Source organism: Macaca thibetana, chromosome 11, assembly GCF_024542745.1.
Source record: "Macaca thibetana thibetana isolate TM-01 chromosome 11, ASM2454274v1, whole genome shotgun sequence".
Lineage (NCBI taxonomy): Eukaryota > Metazoa > Chordata > Mammalia > Primates > Cercopithecidae > Macaca > Macaca thibetana.
Window position 1 is genome coordinate 112,954,418 of NC_065588.1, and position 19,128 is coordinate 112,973,545.

A 19,128-nucleotide genomic window follows, 5' to 3' on the forward strand; every position below is an offset into this window, starting at 1 on the left:
GTCTTGGCCTCCCAAAGTACTGGGATTACAGGTGTGAGTCACCACATCGGCCTGTGGCTTTCATTTTCAAGACAGCAAGTGTCTTCATTTAGTTCAGATTCATTATGTATATGAAGATTCTAACACGTTACCTATAGCAATTTCTATACTGTCACGTTCATGATCCATTTGTTCTGAGACTTTTTGAAACAGGGCAAAATTTGCTCTTGAAAAAAAAAAAAAAACGTGTTATTTGCAAACCACCAGCAGAAAAGAAAATCTGTAAAACAATCAGGGAACTTTACATACTGTTGGATATTTGACATTAGGAGAAATTGTTACTTTTTTTTGATGTGATAATGGTATCACGTTTATGGTTTATAAAAGTCTTTGGCAATGTTGGGCCAGTTCCTTAACCTTTGGTGCTATGTCTTCGCCTATAATATGAAGATAGCAGTATCCACCTCATAGGACTGTTGCGAAAATCAAAGGCGATAGCCCAGTGCCCAGCACATAGGAAGGGCTCCATGAGTGCATGCTAAGCACTAGCAGGAGTCTCACTGTTTGGGAAGACTCAACAATCTTTAAGTGGGAGGAGCTTAGCAGGTGTCTAGTCCACCACCTTGCCCAGGCACAGTCCTCTGACAGCTTACAAGGAAGTGGGAAAACCTTATCAAATAGATTTACATTTTCACTATTAAGAGTCATACCTTTTGAATGTGTTTATAATTACTTTGAAATTATCTGGTCAGTCAACAAGTACACTTCTTGAGTGTCAACACAATGTGAATTTTACTCAGGTCACCACGAAGGAAAACTGAGCTCTTATCCTATAGAGTTCACCATCAAGATGAGAAAAAAAGATTGGCAAGATGGGGAAATAGTGAGGCTGGGGAGAGATTGTCAGAAGTGGCCTGGGGACTAATGCATGACATAGTGCTCATGCTGTAAGTTGTAGGCAGAAGGAACTTTTAAGAGTTAGAGTTATCAAAACAAGCTTCTCTGATGTTGAAGGGAACCTTGAATGATGAGTAGGGTATAGAAGACAAAAACCTGGGGAATGTTGCAAATGAGCGAGGAGGGGAAATGTGTTGCAGAGGAATCCCTAGTAAAACAAAAACCCTATGAATGGCCCAACCAGTCTACGCTCCTGATCGCCTGGAGAGGAAGGGAAGCCAGCCTCACCGAGTTCGTCCGTGATGAGGTGCTTCCCTTGAATGGAGTTGCGGCACTGATTGCTCGGACGACTGCTATTGCCCAAGTTAAACTGCACTTTCCACGGGATGGGCTGATTATGGTCATGAACCTGGAGGAGATTCCTATCTCTCACTGCCCTCTCCTCCTGCAAAGAAACCATAAGTGAGAAGGTTAAGTATCCAGTATCCTTTCTTACAATTTCACCAATTTTTCATAGAAGCTACAGTAAGAGGACAGAAATACTATAAAAGGCTTACACTACAGGAATCTGTACTCTCCTGGTACAAGCAAAGCCTGAGCCAAAGACATAAAATAAACCTGAAGGAAAAAGTAATAAGCTAGCGCTATGCTTCAAAACTGGCATACTTACATGCGTGGCTTCTGGATGACGTGCACATTATAAATGTGTATAAAAGTGTTAATTTTATGAAAAAATTGGAGAGGAAAAGTTTTGGACTTTTTCTTTCTGATGGCAAGTAATTAATTTAAAATATTTTTCATATTAAAACAAATACATTGTGGAACAGAACTTAAAATGTGAATGCACTTTTTAAAGAGCAGAAGAAACTTTTGTGACTCTCATCTCAGACATCTAGAGCACAAAGTCCCTTTCATTTGCAGTTACAGGTACTTTGGTGGAAGACGTTTGGGAAAATGTGAATTAGGAGTTTGATTTTAGGAGCAAAATGAAGCATGTCAACTTGCGAATTTCTTCTGTGAAGGACCACTGAGTATGTAACCCTCTGCCGAACACACCCGGGTCAGCCAGCCCTCTACCCATACAAGCAATTCGAAGAGTTGCCCTGGAGTCAAGAGTTTAAGACCATCTCTTCTGGCCTTGAAGAAGCTATGTCCAGTAGGAGTCAGCTTTCGAAACTACCTTTTCTATACTGTTATAATATTTTCTATACTGTTTAAAAAAAAAAAAAAAAAAAAAAACCTAAGGAGGAAGCTGCCTAACTGCTAGAAAACAAGCCAAGCTTGAGAGAGCCTCTTCTGAATGCTTCAGTGGATTCCTGGATAACAAAGCAATAAGACTCCCTCCCAAAGGCTCTTTAATGTACTTGAAACATTCACTATTCTAACGGAGTTCTGCGGCTGTTACCTTTAAAAATAACCTGTTATGTGTCGCTTTTTAAGCAAAACAGGCTAATTTTGAAAATTTGATGAAGAGGCTTATATACTTAAAAAATGGTGGCCGGGCGCGGTGGCTCAAGCCTGTAATCCCAGCACTTTGGGAGGCCGAGACGGGCGGATCACGAGGTCAGGAGATCGAGACCATCCTGGTTAACATGGTGAAACCCCGTCTCTACTAAAAAAAAAAATACAAAAAACTAGCCGGGCGAGGTGGCAGACGCCTGTAGTCCCAGCTACTCGGGAGGCTGAGGCAGGAGAATGGCGTGAACCCGGGAGGCGGAGCTTGCAGTGAGCTGAGATCCGGCCACTGCACTCCAGCCTGGGTGACAGCACGAGACTCCGTCTCAAAAAAAAAAAAAAAAATGGTAAAGATCTTTATAGTTACTAAAATTTATCTAGGAAAGTAATCTGGGAAGATCTATTAGTATTTTAAAAATACATATCTACATACACTGTGGCCCAGGAAACTCAGGTCTATCCTATGGAAAACACCAATGTATAGGGAAACACAGGGATGTTTACAACATGATCATTGCAATGGTATAAAAAACCTGAAACCCGCCAGGCGTGGTGGCTCATGCCTGTAATCCCAACATTTTGGGAGGCCAAGGCCGGTGGATCACCTAAGGTCAGGAGACCAGCCTGGCCAACATGGTGAAACCCCACCTCTACTAAAAATACAAAAATTAGCCGGGCGTGGTGGTAGGAGAATTGCATGAACCCAGAAGGTAAAGGCTGCGGTGAGCCAAGATCACACCATTGCACTCCAGCCTGGGCGACAAGAGCAAAACTCCGTCTCAAAAACAAACAAACAAACAAAACCCGACACCCCAGTAACAGAGAAATGACTGAATGAACACGGGTATAACAATACTGTTACAACCAAACTTAGATACGACTGATAGCTATTTAACTAGAGTAGCAGTTCTACAACCTGACTTTTGCACATTAGATTAACGAAGGCAGCATAAAAACAAATTCTGATTCCTAAGCCCACCTATGGGCAAGAAAAATCTGTGGAGACCTGGGAATCAGTATTTTTAAAGTACCTAGATGATTTCAATACAAAGACAGGGTTGCAGACCAGGGCATGACTATAGTGTATTATTAAGGTAAAAAGCAAGTTGCAGAATAATGTGCCTATCACACATATTATGATAATAATTATGATAACAAGCACATATAGGTTTGTAAGAGCTCAGATAATGGTATGGAAAGATATACAGTAGTCTCCCTTACCCATGGTTTTACTTTCTGAAGTTTAACAGTTATAGTTAACTGTGGTCCAAAAATATTAAATGAAAAACTGCAGAAGTAAACAGTTCCTAAGTTTTAAACTGACCACCGTTCTAAGTAGCATGGTGCAACCTCACGCCATCCCATTCCGTCCCGCCCGGGCTGTGCATCATTCCTTCATCCAGCATATCCATGTTAGTCACTTAGTAGTCACTCAGTTACCAGGTCGAAAAACAGTATGGAGAGGGTTTGGTACTAGCCGCAGTTTCAGGCTTCCACTGAGGGTCTCAGAACAGACAAGGGGGAACTACTATACTACAGACTATTAACATGGGAGGGACATATGTGGTTATTAAAATTATCTTTAATCATCTTGGGAATATTCTTTTTAATTTAAAATAAAGTGAAAACAACATTAAAAACGATTATTAACAACAGAAGGAAATTAAGTAAAGATTCTGTAGGAACTTTCTATTATACTTAGAACTTTTCTGTATATCTACAATTATTCAAAAAATTGTTTGAAAAACACAATTACCAACACTAAAGGCAAAAATTATCCATAATCTCATCAACTTAAATAAATTCTATTTGTTTTTGCATATTAGCTTCTAGCTTTTGACCTCAACATTTATACAAATTAGGATGTTTTGCATTCAGCTCTTCTTGACACTAATTGGATAGTAAAACATTTCCAAGTCCCTACATTACCTTGATAATCACATTTTCGAGGCTATCTAATAATCCATCATGTTGACGTGCCATCATTTAGTAAACACATCTTCTATAGATCAACATCAGGCCCAGGTTTCTATTAGCACAGATAATATTGCATTAAAATGTGGAGTTTTTAAAACAATTCTCTTGAATAACTTGTAGTAAAACGCTATGTAGTGCCAAATGATTTCCCACATTATATCTACCATCTGTAATAGTACCAGCATTTAAATAACAGTGTTTACAATTTGACCACAACTCCACCGGTACCGGATTTTGTTCTTTAATTTACCGTCTTTCAAGGTGGCTTTAATTTCTATTCTGCCCCCTCCCTTTTGTTTCTTTGCAAAGAAAGAACTGGTACTAGCAGGACCAGGACGGGTCATACAAAAACAACATCCGTATTCCTCAGTCATTGTGAGAAGAGGAGCTAAGTGCAGGAGCCTTGGGAGTATAGGACAAATCACTTAGGTGCATGCTGCTTAACTACCTGTAAATTCATACTCTTCTGCTCCACTGGGACCCTATCAGTTAACTGCATCATCAAGCTATGTGCAAACTAAACTGAGCTGCAAATGCTACCCTAGATAAACTAATAGCCATAAAGACTATTAAGAGCTTGGTCAAAGTACAGTAAACTGGATTTTACGACAAGGTTAAAAGTGCCCTTAACATTACTCCCACGCTATCCTGTTGTTGTTTGGAAAGAAAACAAGAGTTCACGGTCAAGTGCATCCCAGAAGGACCCCTGCCACATAATGACATTCCTGGTAAACAGGAAAGCAATTCTCCCAGCACTTCAATGCATTTTCAAACACGAATACTCAAGACCTTGCCAAAAGGATAGTGAAGGCATGTAGCAGAAATGACTTAGCAATGTTTGCTTTTTTGAAGGCCCAGTCTTGCAAAGGGTGCTGAGGGCACTCCTTCACAGGATAGGGGGCTTTCTACCTTTCCTGAACTGTTTCACCTATCCTATTAGGCTGTCTCAATTTTAAGCTTTTCTTCATATTTGTTTTTTTTTAATTCGAAATTCATTCAAAGGTATCTAGTTCTTACAGAATGCTAAGGATACAGAGACGAACGGCAGTCTGGTTCTGTATTCGAAGAGCCTCAGAGCTGTTGAGAAAGGGGTACATCCATACATCAGTGCAAAATCAAGCACTGCAGATGCTGTGACACATGTCCACGTGGGGTGTAGTAGGTACAAAGAGAAGAGCAGGAGCCAAAAGTACCTGAGGGCTTTCTTCCTAATTGTAAAGAGCTATAGAAACACACTGTGATTACGAATGTGTTGCTTTGTGTCTGACTTCAGAAGGGGTATATTCATAACTGTGCTGTCTACTTTTCAGGAGTTATCACAGGTCAAGTGAGATAAATGTCCCACGTAAGCAGTAAAGCACGGAAGCATAAGGCACTCTTGTCATTAGGAGAGACTTGCTTATGAACCTCAAAAAAAACAGGGGAGGTGGAGAAAGGCCAGAGGGTACTCCAAATGTCTAGTATTTTGGGAAATGGCTAAATGCAGCCTGATAATGGAAATTTTTAGTTATAAAAATCATATTTCCAAACAGCTTTTAAAGATAGGGAAATACTTATATGTTAAGTGAAGAAACGGTATGCCTCAACTATACAAACAAAAAGTATGAAAAATGGCAGGAAGAAAACATGCCCAAATGCGAACAGTGGATGCCTTTGGTTAGTGAGATTACGGGTAACTGTTCCCCTCCTCTACCCTGTGCAACATGAGACAAACACTCTGAAATATATATATATATATCCTAGTAATCAGTGAAAAACAAAAAAATCCCCACCAAATTAGCAACTCTCATACTATATGATATATACTTCACTTTAGACAGTATCTAACTTGGCACCAGTTTACACTTAGCTCCTTTAAGGCTGAACATGTTCATGTACTTTCAAGGAGTTATGCAAACAGCACTGAGACTTTCAGAAAGTCTCATTTGAACACGTATGAGAACATCTGGTTACACAAGAGGAACTCTAAGGACCCTTCCAACTCCCAAGATCGAAACTTGTTTAATCTCAGATCAAATGCCTCGATAGTTAAGCCCGCCCGGCCACTAGATCATGTCATCTTGTTTTGTTTCCTTCGTAACATACATCATTATCTGAAATCACCTTGCTTATTTACTATCTCTCCTCCTTACCCGCTAGCGCAATATAGGCTCTTGGAGGGGAGCCGTCATCTGCTTTGCCCACTCTGTCTCCGCCATCCAGCAGAACAGTGCCTGGCACACAGTTGGTGTTATCTGTTAAATAAATGCACCCAAGAAACCTGGTACCATTCACCATTCCCAACCCTTCCCTCAATGGCATCCCCAACATCATCACTAATTTCTCCTGTCTCCCAACTCTACAATTTAAGTTATCCCCCTAAGCATTAATTAACATGAAAACCAAAGAAAAGAGGAATTCAAAGCAGCAGAGAGGATAACCAACTATTCTCCAGGCAAAAGCTGCCGCATCTGCTCCACGAGTTTCCAGTCTCACTGCAGCGGAGCTAAGGGGCACGAGGAGCTTCACAGTGTTCATAGCCTCTTCTCAATCAATGCTACACACCCTGGACCCGTACATTCCATCTCACCATCTCCATTTTACAGAGGAAGAACCCCAACTCCCTCAAGGCCCACAGCTAGGGAGTGGAAGACCCCCCAAACTGAGGCCAGCTGAGCAGAAGTGCCTGTGCCGGAGCACTCAGAACAGCGGGGCTCAAAGTCTTTGGTCCTGGAACCCTTTCTAATCTTTTTTCTTTTTTTTGAGATGGAGTCTCGCTCTGTCGCCCAGGCTGGAGTGCAGTGGCCGGATCTCAGCTCACTGCAAGCTCTGCCTCCCGGGTTCACGCCATTCTCCTGCCTCAGCCTCCCGAGTAGCTGGGACTACAGGCGCCCGCCACCTCCCCCGGCTAGTTGTATTTTTTTTTTTTTTTAGTAGAGACGGGGTTTCACCGTGTTAGCCAGGATGGTCTCGATCTCCTGACCTCGTGATCCGCCCGTCTCGGCCTCCCAAAGTGCTGGGATTACAGGCTTGAGCCACTGCGCCCGGCCACCCTTTCTAATCTTAAAAATTACTGAGGACCTCAATACGTGGGTTTATGTGAGTTATGGCTATTGATGCCTACCATATTGAAAATTAAAACATAAATCCTTAAAATGTTTATTTTAGATCATTTTTATTCATTTAAAAACAAAAATGAATTCAGTACATGAGTTTTTTTTATGAAAAAACACTTAAAAAAAACATAGTAAGGAAAGGGGCAATATTTTTATATTTCTGCAAACTTTTTAATGTCTCCCTTAATGGAAGACAGCTGAATCTCCGAAGCGACCTCTATATTCAATCTGTCACAATATATTGTCTGCGTTGGAGCACACGAAGAAAATCTATTTCACACAGATGTGTAGTTGGAAAAGGGAGGACTACTTTAATAACTTTCACAGAAAATTATGGATAATACTGTACCATACCTGACACTAAATACTACACCAGAATTTGACAACTGCAGGTTACTAAAAGTTCACTGCACACAGTGCAGCCAGTTTGGAGAACAGTTGTGCAGTTCCTCAAAAAGTTCAACACAGATTTACCATCTGACCCAGTAATGCCACTCCTAGGAATATACCAAGAGAAATGAAAACATGTCCACACGAAAACTTGTAAATGAAGGTCTGTAACAGCATTATTCATAATAACTAAAAGGTGGAAACAACCCAAATGTCTCTCAACGAAGAATGAATAAAGAAAATGTGACAGATGCACGCGACGGAATATTATTCGGACATAAAAATGAAGTGCTAATACATGCTAGGACATGGATGAACTTTGAAAACATTATGCTAAATGCAAATGCCAGTCAAAGAAGACCACACATTATAGAATGTCAATTATATGAAATATCTAAAATAGGCAAAAGTATAGAAACAAAGTAGATTACTGAATGCTTAGGACTGAGGGGTAGGGGGAAGAAGATGATTAAAATGTTTTAAAACTACTGGTTTGTGAATATACTACTTTTTAATTTTTTTTTTTTTTTTTTTTTTTGAGACAGAGTCTTGCTCTGTCACCCAGGCTGGAGTGCAGTGGTGGATCCTGGCTCAGTGCAACTTACGCCTCCCAGGTTCAAGTGATTCTCCTCACTCAGGCTCCCGAATAGCTGGGATTACAGGCATGCGCCACCACACCCTGCTAATTTTTGTATTTTTAGTAGAGACAGGGTTTCACCATGTTGGCTAGGCTGGTCTCAAACTCCTGACCTCAGGTGATCTATCTGTCTCAGCCTCCCAAAGTGCTGTGATTACAGGTGTGAGCCACCGTGCCCAGCCTGTGAATATACTACAAATCAGCATTATATACTTTAAATGGGTGAACTGTATGATATGTGAATTATATCTCAATAAACCTTACCAAAAAACCCAGTTTCTTCAGCACAACGTGGCATCTGAAACCATATCAATGAATTTTTCATAAACTGTTCAAATCCATGAGTCTGTCTTGCACATTGAACAGATCTTATGCAGATCTTCTAATTGACACATTTTCATTATACAATACTAAAAAAATCACATTTGTTAATATCACCAGGGATTTAATCTTTAGGTGTTAGAAAGTTACAAGCTAAGGGTAGCAGATACACATCTTCCAAAATTCTAATTTTCACTTGAAAGCTTAAATATTATCATTGGTAAATAATGTCAGATGTTTTCTGTAAAGTAACAAGCTCACTTCGTTTTCAAGAAAACGTCTACCAAATACCCAAATCTGAATAACTAGTGTTACCAGTTGTTCTTTCAAGAAAAAATAGTGTTCCATGAAAAATAATGGCTACTTAAGCTTGCAGCTCAATTGCCAAAGCTCTTCCTCAAGACACCCATCATATTTCTGTAGGCAGAACGCACTGTTACGCATACTTCCCGTTTCATTATACAGAAAAGATATGTACTTGGGGATCAAAATTTAGCAAAAGTAGTAAGTTTGACTGCTTCATTCTTAAGTGAAATTAGTACTTTTTTTAAAACTACAAGTATGGGCATGAAGAATACGATAACTAGCAGCAGAGTCTGCTGCCGCTGCTTTGATCCTCGCTAAAGTACCGGCTCGACCCCTCCAGGACTTCTGCACCATCAGTGCAGAAACCCAAGTGTCAACAAGGTGAAAAAAGCAAACAATATTTTGTTGTTATTCTGAAAATAATTCTGGCCTTGCAGATCCCCTGAAAGAGTCTCAGGGACCCTCTGGGGTACACAGACCACATTTTGGAACCCAGTGGGTTAGGATATTACAAAAAACTAAAGGCTAGGTACAGTAGCTCATGCCTGTGATTCCAGCACTCTGGGAGGCTAGGCCAGTCCATTGCTTAAACCCAGGAGTTTGACACCAGCCTGGAAAAAAATAATGAGGGCCCATATCTACCAAAAAAATTAATTAATTAATTAGCTGGGTGTGATTGCGCACGCCTGTAGTTCCAGCTACTCGGGAAGTTGAAGTGGGAGGATCCCTTGAGCCTAGGGGTTCAAGGTTGCAAAGAGCTATGACGGTGCCACTGCACCCCAGCCTGGATGATAGAGCAAGACCCTGTACCAAAAACAAACAAATAAACAAAACCAAATTTAAAAAAATCCTAAGCCTCAGTGGCTTCACAGAAGATTGTTTCTTGCTCATGCTACAAGTCTAACATGGGTAAGCCGAGGGGTTCTGCTCATCCTAGTCCCTCAGGCTGAAAGAGGCCCCCTCTCAGCACATGGCCTCCATGGTCACTACGGCTTCTGCCTGCAAGTGACAATTCACATGGTATAAGCCAACACAGGCCACACAGCCACCCTCCTTCAAAGAGGGTGGGAGCCAATCCCACCATGTGCCCAGAGAAGGATGACCAACTCCTTATGAACAACCCTGGTAACTACTACCCCAGGAGATCAGGGACGGACATAATGAGTCACTGAGTGGTCCAGTGGAGAGCAGATCCCAAGACCTAAAGGACTGCAGCTTGGCTCAGTTAGTTCCCCAACTGCTGCTGGACCAGACACAGAACCAGTGCTGATAAGTATCCTGGTATTTCAAGAGAAGCCAGAAGAAAGGATTTATATAAAATCTCATATATTTTTAATCCCATTTTTAAACATACTGGCCAGGCAGTGGCTCACACCTGTAATCCCAGCACTCTGGGAGGCCGAGGCAGGTGGATCGCTTAAACTCAGGAGTTCAATACCAGCCTGAGCAACCTAGTGAAACCCCATCTCTACTAAAAATACAAAAGGCTGTATGCAGTGGCTCATGCCTGTAATTCCAGCACTTTGGGAGGCCGAGGTAGGCAGATCATCTGAGGTCAGGAGTTCAAGACCAGACTGGCCAACGTGGCGAAACTCCGTCTGTACTAAAAACACAAAATTAGCTGGGCATGGTGGTGCACGCCTGTAATCCCAGCTACTTGGGAGGCTGAGGCAGGAGAATTGCTTGAACCTGGGAGGAGGAAGTTGCAGTGCATCACTGCACTCCAGCCTGGGTGACAGAGTGAGACTCCGTCTCAAAAAACAAACAAAACAAAAGAAGAAAACAATAAAAAACCATGCAAGCAAAACCAAAGCTGCATGTAACCCATTTCATCTCTATCGTGATGGTCACAAATTGAGAATGTGGGCTTTAAAATCACGTGGCTCTGAATCAGAGTCCCAGCCTGAGCCATTACAAATAAATAATAGCCCTAAGCACAAGGAATTCCTACAAAGTGACAGAGACAGCCAGTAATAAAATGGTCAGAGGACATGATAAGGCCACTTAAGATGCAGAACAGTCAAATTACCAAAACCAGTAAGATGTTCATCTTCAACCACTAGTCAGGGAAATATACAGCACAGTAATAATGATGGGGAATAAATCTGTAAGCTTATCTGAAGAAACTGTTTTAGGTGTTACTGAAGGACACAAAAGAACGCAGGATGTGGAGGGGGAGACACGGATACTGGTGATCCTGACCCTGTGAAGGCCCAGGCTAACATGTGTGCTCGTCTCAGTTTTTCTCTGAGACAGAGTCTCTCTCTGTCGCTCACCCTGGAGTGCACTGGTGCGATCTCGGCTCACTGCAACCTCCGCCTCCAGGGTTCAAGCGATTCTCCTGCCTCAGCCTCCTGAGTAGCTGGGACTACAGGCACCTGCCACGCCTGGTTAAATTTTTTTGTATTTTTAGTAGAGATGGGATTTCACCATGTTAGCCAGGATGGTCTCAATCTCCTGACCTCATGATCCGCCTGCCTCAGCCTCCCAAAGTGCTGGCAATTACAGGCATGAGCCACTGTGCCTGGCTTCATCTTAGTTTTTAACAAAGAAGTTTAAAAAGTAATAAAACAAAATAGAAAAATAGGAAAAAAAGCATATAGAATAAGGATATAAATAAGAAAAATATTTTTGTACAGCTGTACAATGTGTTTTCAGCTAAGTGTTAATACAACAGCCAAAAAGTTAAAAAAATTAAAGTTTATAAAGTAAAAACATTACAGTAAGCAAATGTTAACTTATTATTAAAGAAAAATCTTCAAACAATGTAGAGCGGCCTGTGTGGACAGCTGACAGTAGCACTTAGTAACCCGCTAGGCCTTCACGCTCACTCACCACTCACTCACTGACTCATCCAGAACAACCTCCAGTCCTGCAAGCTCCACTCATGGGAAGTGCTCTTTACGGGTGTACCATTTTTACTCTTAGATTTTTTGAAACAGAGTCTCACTCTGTTGCCCAGGCTGGAGTGCAGTGGTGTGATCTTGGCTCACTGCAACCTCCACCTCCCAGGTTCAAGTGACTCTCCTGCCTCAGCCTCCCCCATAGCTGGGATTACAGGCATGCACCACCACGCCTGGCTAATTTTTATATTTTTAGTAGAGATGGGGTTTTGCCATATTGGCCAGGCTGGTCTCGAACTCCTGACCTCAAGTAATCTGCCTGCCTCAGACTCCCAAACTCCTAGGATTACAGGCATGAGCCACCACACCCAGCCCATTTTGTATCTTTTATACAGTATTTTTAACTGTACCTTTTCTATGGTTAGATATATTTAGATCCACAAATACCTCCCATTGTGTTGCAATCGCCTACAGTATTCAGTACAGTCACATGCTGTACAGACTTAGGGCCTAGGAGCAATAGGCTATGCCACACAGCCTAGGGGTGTAGCACAATCACCTAAAGATGCATTTTTCAAAATCTTGAGCGACGCATGACTATAATTTTAAAATGAAGAGGATGTGTCAGGGTAGTGAAAAGGTGGTTGTAGGGAAGGTGACAGAGTGGACAGCACCTGAGCCAAGAGGTGAAAGGTTAGCAGAAGTATGCCAGACTGAAAAGAAACATTCATCCCAGTTAAAAAGGCTCACTTGTTTGTTCAATCAATATTTGGATTCCCATGAAGTGGCTGGCAGTATCCTAGGGGCTGGAGAGCCTATGAACAAGACAGACAAGGTCTCTGTTCTCAAGAATATCATAGTCTAAAAGAAAGAATGAGGCAAGACAGATAAACAAGTAAATGAACAAGAAATGTTCAGTTTGTGATGCCTACCACGAAGAAAATAAAGCAGGTTTATGAGCAAGGAATTGAAGTAATGTACACCATGTCATCAGGTATGGTCTGAAATAGTAACAGTCTGACCTGAAATGACACAAAAGATTCAACCATGCAGAGATCCTGGAAGAGAATCCAGAGTTTTCTCTGAGAATTTTACCTGGGGAAAGTCCCATGATCCCATCTTTTTAAAGATTATCACCCCTACTGCTGGGAAGAGAAGAAGACAAGAATGGAAGCAGAGACTTGCTCCTGGGCTACTGCAATGGTCCAGACGAGAGATGCCAGTGGCTTGGCCTAGGGTGACAGCAGTGACACTTCGAAGAAATGAGCAGATTCAGGATACACGCTGGAGGCAGAGCCAATATTGTAGATATAGGGAGTGAGAGGAGAAAAAAACAAATGAAGTGGCTTGAATACCTGGCAAACAGTAATGCCACTGAGTGAGACTGGGAAGACTCGGAAGGAACGAGCGCTGGCAGAGAATCAAGAGTTCTGTTTGGTTCAAATACGAACACACTCAACGTCAACTAGAAAGTAGGAGGGTAGTTTCCAGGGGCTGGGGGAAAGGGAGAAACGAAGATTTATTGTTTAATGAATATAAAGTTTCAGTTTCTAGAAGAGTTATGGAAGTGGATGGTGGTGATGGTCGCACAGCGTTAAGGATGTATTTAATACCACTGAACTGCACACTTTAAAAATGGTTAAGATGGGGCCGGGCATGGTGGCTGACGCCTGTAATCCCAGCACTTTGGGAGGCCGAAGCAGGTGGATCACTTGAGGTCTGGAGTTCGAGACCAGCCTGGGCAACAAGAGCGAAACTCGGTCTTAAAAAAAATAAAAATAAATAAAAAATAAAAAGATGGGAAATTTTATGTCGTATTTTACCACAATAAAAAAAATTCGGAAAAAAAAAGATATCAACTAGGCAATCGGATATAAGAACTTGGGGATTTCTAGGACAGATCTAGGCTGTTATCAACTACGGGCATCAACAGCATACCTCCAGAGATCACCTGAGTATTTAAACAATGGCCCAGAGATCACCTGAGTCAGATAGAGAGGAAGGCAGAGGACGGAGTCCTGGCGCACACCACCACTCAGGGGTCCACAAGACAGACAAGGGACAACATACGACTGTGAGGAGGTGTCTGAGGTGGCAGAAAACACAAGTCACAGAAGTCTGGTAATTCACATGATCGCCCAGACATCGCGGCCAATAAAAGAGACTTACAACACTTAGCCTCTCTGTTTGCCTAAGGTAAACTGGGAGGTCAGGTACAATTCCCTATTCTTCCCTTCTCACAGCTCCCCTGCCAATCCACTAAACGTAGAGTGACCACATAGTTTTATCAATGTTCTATTCATTTATATATTTTATTTACACACTTGAGCTTTGAGAGTAAAAAGAAGGGCTTTTTATAACCATGTCAGGACAACAGCATAACCCAGGGTTATCCTGGGTGCACTCTGGAGCGTAACCACCCCTTCTACACAACTAAGCACTCAACCCGGACTTCTAGACAAACTTATTAATGCTTTGGGTAAGACTTCCCCACCCAAGCTCCTTGCTTTCTCCAGGAAATTGTCCCAGAAATTCTCACATGGAAGAAAAATGAAGGGGTGCAGTGTGTTGGAGGGGTGGAATTCCACCAATCAAGTTATGCACAAAAAGCATAAAAGGAACTGTGAGTCCTTTTGAGTCACCCGGGAGGACACAGAAACCCCAAATTAAACGAAGGGCACCCATGCCAGCGCTGGCCGACACTTGCCACCTGTGTCTTGGTTTCTCCCACTGTAATACTGGGAACCCCACCTCTCCCAGGGCTGCCGCGAGGATGAAGCGCGCATATGTACGCCCTCTCTTAGCTCTGGACCGGGTAGGTGAAAAGCAGCGAGGTGTTCATAGAAGCAGTCACCACTGCTGAAGGGTCCTCAACTCGGGGTTCTAGTCCCAGCTCTGCCCTGGCCTAGCAACCCCTTCCCGCTTCAGGTACCAACGCGGTGAGCAGGTCCCTCACCCGTGCTGAGACTGGGACAGGAATGCGCACCTCTCCCCACCCTCGGACGCTCCGGCGGCGCGGCTGCAGACGCCGGGAGGTCGGCAAACGCGAGGATAAGGAAAAGGAGGAGGAAGGGAAGGAAGGAGGAAGGAATGGAGAAAAGGAAGGAAGGAGGAAGAACGAAGTGAGGAAAGAGGAAGAAGAAAGGGAGAAAGAAGGGCAAAAGAAAGGAGGATGGAAGGAGGAAGGAGAGGAAGGAAGGAAGGAGAAAGGGGAGGAAGAAGGAAAGGAACGTTAGAAGAGGAGAAAGGAGGGAATTAGGGAAGAAAGAAGGGAAGGAAGAGAAGGAAGAACGAAGTGAGGAAAGAGGATATCAGGGAAGGAGAGAGGAAAGGAAGAAGGAAGGGAGAGAGGGACAGAAAGGAGGACGGAAGGAGGAAGGGGAGGAAGAAAGACGGAAGGGAAGGGGGAGGAAGAAGGGGAGGAAGGAATAAAGGGAAGGGGAAGGAAGGAAAGGGGGAGGACGGAAGTAGGGGAAAGGTAAGGAAGAAAGGGAGGCAGGAAGAAGGGAAGGAAGGAAGGAGGAAGGTAAGAAAGGAGGGGAGGCAGGAAGAAGGGAAGGAAGAAAGGAGGAAGGTAAAGGAGGGGAGGCAGGAAGAAGGGAAGGAAGAAGGAAGGACAGGAAGGGGGAAAGAAATGAAGGGAAGGGGTAAGTTAAGGGGTGGGAAGACAGGGAGGAAGGAAAAAAGGAGGAAGGTAACGAAGGAAGGGAGGCAGGTAGAAGGGAAGGAAGGAAAGAGAAAGTAAAGGAAAGGGGAGGAAGGAAGGAAGAAGGGAAGGGGAGGAGGGGAAGGGCGGCCACTGACCTGCTTGAAGGTGCTGCTGAGGAAGTAGACGAGCGACAGCCCGAAGACCAGGGCGAGCACCCACCTCTTCCGCAGAAGCCGGCGCCACACCATGGCCGCCAGGTTCACCATCCCGGCGCGGACTTGGGGCGCGGCGGCCGGGGCGCGGAACGCGGCAGGCCCGGGGCCCGGGCGGCATGGCCCCTACCCCTACGCGCCCGGCAGCCCCATCCCTCCAGGAGGGCGCCGGCCCCGCGGCCCGCGGCCCAGTCGGCTCCCGGCAGCCCTTAGCGCAGCCCCACGTGACCCCGCCCTACGCCCCCGCCTCCGCTCCGCAGCGACATGGGCTAGTCGCGCAAGATCTCCTCATAATTGGTCCCTACGGAGCGGTGGCTTCCTATTGGTTAATTGCAGGAAAAGGGGGCTGGCAATCGCGTGAGTGCAGCGGGCGTAGCCGTGCACGGGTCCTAGCGCCGGACCCGGCGATGGTGCGAAACCACCGAATAGGAGGCCGGAAGCATCGGAAGTCACGTGCTGCCTGGGCTGCGCGGGTGATTGGCTTGGCTGGACCTGAATGAGGCGGCTGTGATTGCTGAATTGTCTGGGCAGGTAAAAAGAGAACGCATTTTTTTTTCTTTTTTCCCAGCATGGTCTGTGTAGTCTCTTGCCCTTGCAGTCCCAGAGCGTTTTGCGCTGTGTGTTGGTTGCAAGGATGAAAAGCGCTCGCGACGTTGTGCCCGAAGTGCACCTGCCGGCTTCCAGTCCAAGTGATGCAGGCGATGCTCCGCTGAGTGCATTTCGATGCAGTCCTGTAACGGGCCCCGGGGGCGCAACTTGAACCATCGCAAGCCTCGAAAAGTCTAGGTGCAGTCCTTCAAAGGGACGTACGGAGCAGAGGGTTAAAAGGCGTTTCATTCATTCAGATGCATCCCGCGTGCAAAATGTATTCCAGAATTATGTACGGCCTGCTTCCAACAGAGAATCCGAAGCCTCTTCCAATACAAGCATTCGAAAGTAGAGGCTCGAGCATTCGATTTAGGAGGCGGTGTTAAATGTGTGGATGAGAACTTTGGAATACTGAATTTTATTTTCCCCCCAAAGATTTGCAATGTGGGATAATGGGGGGAGGGGCGAGAGGGAGATTAAGTTGAGATTGTAAATTCTTGAAAAATATTTATATAATGACCTTTTCTTTATATACGAAGATGCTGCTGCCGAGCAGTTTGTTACCTAATTTTTCAAAAGAGAAAAGGGGCTTCACTGGCGGGTCGTTTCTAACCAGTGGCCCTAGTGACACCATTGCTGCCCCCTCAGGAAGTCTGGTCAGGATTAGGAAGTCATTCAACAGCCAATAACAGTGCCCTGAACTGATAGTCAGACACCATCTGACTGATAGAGACACCCTATATCCACAATATTGGATCTGCCTGCAGAGACAAGAAGATATTGACGGAGGCTAAACCTATTCATGGGAAGTAGGTGGCCCTTGTTGCCTTGCTAAGGTGAAAGGTGGGACAGGGAGCAAGGGATCTAGAAAAGGGGATCTGGGAGACCCACAGATGTTTTATTCATTGAGTAAGTATTTGTTGAGTGCTACTCTGTACCAGACAGTGTCCTAGATGCTGAGGCAGAGGGGTGAACCAAGTAGACAGGATCCCTGTTTTCATGAATGGCATTTATATTCTACTGGGGGGACAAATCATAAATAAATAAGTAAACATGAACAAATAAGTGCTATGAAGAATATAAAACAGGTCAACATTATGGGGGGTCAGGAGAATGAGAAGAGAAGGCCTCTGGAAGGAAGTGACATTTGCCTTGCGGGACCAAGCCCTGCCACATTTAGAGGAGAAAGTATTCCAAGAGGAGGGCACAGCAAGTGCAAAGGCCCTGAGGCAGGGACGTGCTGACACATTAGAGGAACAGAAGGGCCACTGTGGGTGGACAGGAGTGGGAAAAGGGAGAATGGGAGGAAATGCAGTTGGAAACAGATGATGCTACATCAGGAAGAACCTGTAGGCTGTGGACAGAGCTCGGGTTTGATTCTGATTGCACTGGACAGCCATTGGAGGGTTTAAGACATATTTTCTGGCTTCCCCAATCAGGACTCTTAGTTTGACAATAGGATGAAATATAATACATTAAGAGTTTCAAAGAAGGCTGGGCATGGTGGCTCATGCCTGTAATCCCAGCCCTTTGGGAGGCCAAGGCAGGCGGATCCCTTGAGGTCAGAAGTTTGAGACCAGCCTGGCCAATGTGGTGAAACCCCATTTCTACTGAAAATACAAAAATTAGGCGGGCGTGGTGTCACATGCCTGTAAGCCTGTAATTTTAGCCGCTCTGTAGGCTGAGGCAGGAGAATCACTTGAACCCGGGAGGCAGAGTTTGCAGTGAGCCAAGATCGCACCACTGCATTCCAGCCTGGGTGACAGAGCAAGACTCCGTCTTAAAAAAAAAAGAAAAAAAAAAAAGGTGTTTCAAAGAGGGATCACTGAGAGGCTACCCAGAGATACTGAGCAGATGGAATTATCTGCTTATAGCTACGAACAATGTCCTAAGGCTTCTTAGCAGATTCAAGGTATCACAGGGACTATTCATCCAAGTGTTCTGTTCCATCCAGGTTTGGAGTCTCTGGCAAGCTCCCCTGACTCTGCATCCCTCCGGAGACGAAGAGGAGGGGGAGGCGGCCTGTCCTCTCTGGGATCCAGTGGTCACATCCCCCTCAGGAGTCCCAAATGCCTACCTCCAGTGTCGTCAACATGGAGTTCTGAAGTCCATGTGGCTCTTCACAGTGAATCAGGTGACACGTCTCCAAGAGAATTTGCATCTTTATTACTACTTGATTAAATGTGAGAGCTGGAAGGAAGCTTTGGTTTGACCACTCCACCCCTCCCATGTAACACATGGGGAATCTGAAGCCACAGAGAGGTTCCTGATGTGTCTGGGGTTGCACAGAGGTTCCTGATGTGTCTGGGGTCACACAGAGGTTCCTGATGTGTCTGGGGTCACACAGAGGTTACTGATGTGTCTGGGGTCACACACAGAGAGGTTACTGATGTGTCTGGGGTCACACAGAGAGGTTACTGATGTGTCTAGGGTCACACAGAGAGGTTACTGATGTGTCTAGGGTCACACAGAGGTTACTGATGTGTCTGGGGTCACACAGAGGTTACTGATGTGTCTAGGGTCACACACAGAGAGGTTACTGATGTGTCTAGGGTCACACAGAGAGGTTACTGATGTGTCTGGGGTCACACAGAGGTTACTGATGTGTCTAGGGTCACACAGAGAGGTTCCTGATGTGTCTAGGGTCGCACAGAGGTTACTGATGTGTCTGGGGTCACACAGAGGTCACTGATGTGTCTAGGGTGACAGAGAGGTCCCTGATGTGTCTAGGGTCACACACAGAGGTCACTGATGTGTCTAGGGTCACAGAGAGGTTACT

At 44.5% G+C, this 19,128-nt stretch overlaps 1 protein-coding gene across 3 annotated transcripts in view; it reads right to left on the reverse strand.

Annotated features, from left to right (window-relative positions):
• Positions 1-19,128, reverse strand: part of SPRING1 (SREBF pathway regulator in golgi 1) — a 465,726-nt gene that overhangs the window by 10,100 nt on the left and 436,498 nt on the right. The window contains exons 2-3 of one of the 3 annotated variants that reach the window (XM_050748180.1): positions 15,705-15,944; positions 1,165-1,321 (exon numbers count right to left, since the gene is read on the reverse strand). In XM_050748180.1, coding sequence (XP_050604137.1) covers positions 1,165-1,321; positions 15,705-15,815 — 268 coding nt within the window. In that variant the 5' untranslated portion in view covers positions 15,816-15,944. Of the gene's footprint in view, positions 1-1,164; positions 1,322-15,704; positions 15,950-19,128 lie in introns of those variants that run through there. The other 2 variants (XM_050748179.1, XM_050748181.1) reach the window with 2 other exon arrangements.